At 52.7% G+C, this 4,830-nt stretch overlaps 1 protein-coding gene across 1 annotated transcript in view; it reads left to right on the top strand.

Moving 5' to 3' along the window:
• Nucleotides 1-4,830, top strand: part of SLC22A14 (solute carrier family 22 member 14) — a 36,248-nt gene that overhangs the window by 14,648 nt on the left and 16,770 nt on the right. The window contains 3 exon segments of the mRNA XM_006168949.1: nt 3,448-3,568; nt 3,836-3,933; nt 4,049-4,263. Of these exon segments, the coding sequence (XP_006169011.1) occupies nt 3,448-3,568; nt 3,836-3,933; nt 4,049-4,263 (434 nt within the window).

Genomic DNA, 4,830 nt, shown 5'->3' with positions numbered 1-4,830 from the left:
TCCCTTCTCCTCTATTCTCCTCTCGGGACCTTGGGCACGCACGCACACACACCCGGGGTGAGTTTAAGCCACTGGGTCTGGGACTCGAACTGCGGTCGACTACATGGGAGTCCAGCGACATAGCCATTATGCTAACTGCTGGTCCAAAAGAACAGGTTTCAATGACAAGGGGATGGTCAACGGTGAAGGCAAGAGAGGGGGCCTGGGAAAGGATCTTCTGGGCTCAGATCCCTTCCCGGGGTGGCTTCAGCGGCGTGGCAGGGGCTGAGCGAGTAAGAGCGGAAGAAATGGAGCCACCTGGGAGATGGCTCTTCAGGTAGAGAGGGGGAGAGCCATGACGTATGTGGGCAGCTAGGACAAAGGCAGGGCAGGGCACCTCATGTTTTTGATTGTACGGGAGTCACAGACAGGAGCCCGAGAGAGTTAAGCTATGAAGGGGCAACTGATGCAGCAAAACTTGGAAGAGTAAGAAGGGGGGGCTGGACACGAAGGGCCAGGCGCAGGAGAGAAAGAGCAGAGAAGGCAGGGGAAGGAGTGGAGGAGAGTGGAAATAACTCACTTGTTAAGGGGCAGGCCGTTCTGTGTGAAGAAATCATATTTACTCTTGACGTTGGCCCATTTATTCTTTACAACCCTGAAGGATTGGTGTTAGTCCCAAGTGGGGGGAAAGATGAGAGTGAGGAGGACTAAGGTTTCAAAGGGTATAAATTACTTGCCCAAGGTCACGCAGTTCAAAAGTAGAGGGCCTGAGATTTGAACTCAGCCCATTTGAGTCTAAAAACCCCTGTATTTTAACCACTGTGCCACTCACATTATGGGTCATAAGAGACGAGATAACCAGGTAAGTGTGAGGGCGTGTAGGTGGCTCCAAAATCTGCAGAAGCTGGAGACCAGCGACTTTTTGTTTGTTTGTTTTTAAGAGAGATATTTGCTATAGGGCACGTGTACTCGCTGGAGAAACATAGACAGAGAGACAGAAAGTAGAAAAATCACCCCCCAGGGGGGATGGCCACACTGCAATCCCTTCTCCTCCATTCTCCTCTCAGGATCTTGGGCATGCACGCACACATGCCCAGCATGAGTGTTAAGTCGCCACATCTGGGACTCAAAACGCAGTTAACTATATGAGAGTCCAGCGACATAACCATTATGCCATCTGTAGGTCCCATGGAGACCAGCTTTAATAGTCCTTGAATGTGGGGCCCAGCTGATGCCAGAGTGCATGACTTCATTATGTAACTGGAAAAGAGAGGCTCCTGGCTTAACCTTCAAATATTTACTTATGTATTTATTATTTACTTATGTATTTATTTATCTTAGGAAAGGGAGAGAGAGACTCAACAGGGTCTCACTGCAATCCCTCCCGCCTTTCTCAGTCTGCCTGGGCTATGGATCATGGACACACACATATGCACCCGACATGTACGAGCTGATCCAGGGACTGCCAATCTTCCAATGTGGCTTCCACCGCTGCAGAACACTGTGGTCCTGAAGCCCCATTGCAGCTGTGCCTTGAAACTTTTTTTTTTTAGAGGTTTTCGCTATAGGGCACGTGCGCTGGCCAGACAGACAGAGAGAGACATAGAGACAGAAAGCGAGAAATCACCCCCCAGGGAGGATGGCCACACTGCAATCCCTTCTCCTCCGTTCTCCTCTCGGGATCTTGGGCATGCACGCACACGTGCCTGGCATGAGTTCTAAGCCACCGGGTCCAGGACGCGAACCGTGGTCGACTACGTGGGAGTCCAGCGACATAGCCATTATGCTAACTACTGGTTCCTATGCCTTGAAACATTTTAAAATGTTATTTATTTTTTTAATCATTGAGGGATTTTTTAAAAAAAAACTTTGTTCATTTATTTATTTTAATTTGGCCAGAGAGGGACAATGTGAGTGAGCAAGCGAGAGAAAGAGAGAAAGTGAGAAAGCAAGCCACCGGGTCCGGGACTCAAACCCCTGAACCACCATGCCACCTGCCAGCCCCCATTTTAAAATGTTATTAATGTAATCGATGCACATGATTGAACTCAGGAACCCAAGTATGCAGGTACGGAGGCCTTCTCAAGGCAGCAGAGTTTGGTTTAACAGGTAACACCTCTCTTTAGAATGTGAGGTTACGTTACTCTTACTTGTTACCAACTTTGGGACTTCAGTTGAAATGTTAGGACCAAAAATTCCACCTAGCATTCTATGGCGCTCCTATTCCTAATTTTTTTTTTTTTTTTTTGTCCCCTCAATAGCGTTTGGATCTTATATATATGACAAAACATTTTAATGGTTTCAAAGATATATGTTAGAGCTTTGTTTTCTTTTTTCCTCCTGTTCTCCACATTATCTATGTTCTCCTTGGATCACCTTTTCTCTGTTTGATTCTTTTTAGACTCTCTTTAAATTGGGAGTTACCCCCCCCTCCCAACTGTTAGCAATCTTTGGTCAGCCTCTCCATGAGAAGGAATTGGTTGTTCAATGGGCTCTCGTCTTAGCTTCACAGGAATCACCTTGAATGTTCCATTTATGGCTATGCAGGCTTTTTCTAGCATACCCCTTCCCATTCTTACCGCCTGTGCTCATTACCCAGTTCGGAATCCACTTCCGTATTTTTAGCTATTTGTTACAGCAGCGCCTCCTCTCCTACATTCAGGCTGCTGTAACAAAATACGGCAGGCTGGGTAATTTGACAACAGCAGAAACTTACTGCTCACATTTGTCAAGGCTGGGACGTCCAAGATCAAGACACCAGCAAGACTGTTATCTGGTGAAGGTCCTCTGTGCTCTGACTCTGTGACCTTGGGCAAGCCCTTCCTCGCTGAGGCTAGGAAAGAAGTAGAGATAATCATGCCAGGCCTAGGGGTGGGTGAAGATTACACAGGGCATATGTAGCTTGGCATGATTCCTGGCACACAGTGAGTGCTTAGTGTTTCATCTGTGGGTCTTGAGACAGTCTGGGAGGATTGCAGGGGGGACTGGCATGACAGGGGAGAGAGAGGACAGTGAAGACCTTCACTCAATAGCGGATTCCCCCGGGCAGGATGCCGGGCCCTAAATGCAGACATGGATTCCCCTCCACTCTGCCCCAAATGTCTGGGGGACCGAGAGTGACCAGGAGAGATTCCAGCTATGAGAATGGGGCCGTAGGGGGTGCAGGCATGGGAGCTGGTGCCCTCAGCATGTCCAGGCAGGTGGGAGATGCTGAGGTCGGAAAGGAGAGTTCTCCGAGATGACTGAGGGTGGAGGAGGCTGTGGAGTGGCCAGGGTGTCACGAAGCAGCAGTGGGTTGGCAGGGGAAGGGCTGACTGCTGGGGAGGGTCGGAGGGCATCTGGAGATTGGTGGTAGCCTTCAAGGCGCGGCACCTGTGTCACCTTGGGCAGGATGGTCACAGCTGAGGTGGTGGGATGGGCACTCTGGGCATCCTGGAATGGTGAGATAAGAGATGGGGGGGCACACAGGGTCCTCCCGGAGTCACCACGGTGGTTGATGATGAAAGGGAAGGTGAAGGAGGCCAAGGAGGTGCTGTCCTATGCGGCCGGTGTGAACAAGAAGACCATCCCTTTAAACCTGCTGGAAGAGGTAAGAGGCTTGAGGCCAACAGCGGGGCTAGGGCAGTGGGCTGCAGAAAGGCCTCTTCCCTCCTCGGCCTTGTAGGGGGGACCTCTGCCCAGAGGGTGTCTCCAGCCCGCTGCTCGAATGCAGTGGTGACAGCAACATTGAGCCCCACCAGGGGAAGGCCAGAAGTCAGCTGGCATTGCAGGGGTCAGGCAGGCCTGGTGGGTCGGGTGGGGTGGGAGCAAGCTGGGGTCTCGGCCCTGCCTCTGGCTCGTCCTGCTTGTCCTGTAGCTGCAGCTTCCTGCAAAGAAGGTGACTAAGGCCTCTATCCTGGACTTCTGTAACAGTAGGCAGCGCTCCAAGGTGACCTTGCCGATGGGCTGTGTGTGGTGAGTACCCAGGGCTGGCTGGGGCTGACTTCGCTCCTCCACGCCTCCCCACGCCGCGTGCCCCGGTCCCTCCGGGCATGTGTGTGCACGCACGTGTCTTCTGCCTGCCTTCCAGGTTTACCATCGCTTTCAGCTATTACACGCTAAACCTCAAGCTGAGAGATTTCGGCGTGAGCATCCACTTTAGACAGGTGATCCCCCGCATCATGGAGGTGTCCGCCCGGCTGTGCAGCATCTTCCTCCTGGAGCAGCTCGGGCGGAAGTGGAGCCTCGCCTTCCTGCTCCTCCAGGCTGCCATCTTGTGTTTGCTTCTCCTCTTCCTCCCGCAAGGTACAGGCACCACCCCTAGTGGGCCACCCCCAGCCCCCTGCTTCCTCAGACCCCTCCGCAGTGCCTCCTACCCTGGCCAGTCCACTGGACACTATGGAAGCTGGCCCCCTGCATGCACAGTCCACCCGGGGAGTGGTCCGAGCTCTGCAGAAACAAGGCTGGAACCCTGTCCCGCAAGGTGGGGTAGGGTACCTGGACAGGGCAGCCACACCCTGACAGAGGCCTGGGAGCAGAGGAGGACTTGCTGTCCAGAGACAGGAGGGAAGGTAGCCTTCTCCTACCTGATTCCAGTGCACGGCAGAGGCCTGATGGCTCACGGGAACAGATGGCACCAAAAAAGATTCCTTTAACTGTGGCCCAGGCCCCGCCTCTCACCTGTAGCTTCTTTGTTTAGCTATTTTTTCAAGAATTATTGGGAACCAGCAGTTAGCGTAATGGCTATGTCGCTGGACTCCCACGTAGCCGACCGCGGTTCGCGTCTCGGACCCGGTGGCTTAAATCTCACGCCGGGCGCGTGTGCGTGCATGCCCAAGATCCCGAGAGGAGAATGGAGGAGAAGGGATTGCG

Source organism: Tupaia chinensis, unplaced genomic scaffold, assembly GCF_000334495.1.
Source record: "Tupaia chinensis unplaced genomic scaffold, TupChi_1.0 Scaffold146584_1, whole genome shotgun sequence".
NCBI classification, from domain to species: Eukaryota; Metazoa; Chordata; class Mammalia; order Scandentia; family Tupaiidae; genus Tupaia; species Tupaia belangeri.
The sequence above is the reverse complement of the archived record's forward strand: the minus strand, read 5'-3'. Positions and strand labels throughout refer to the sequence as shown.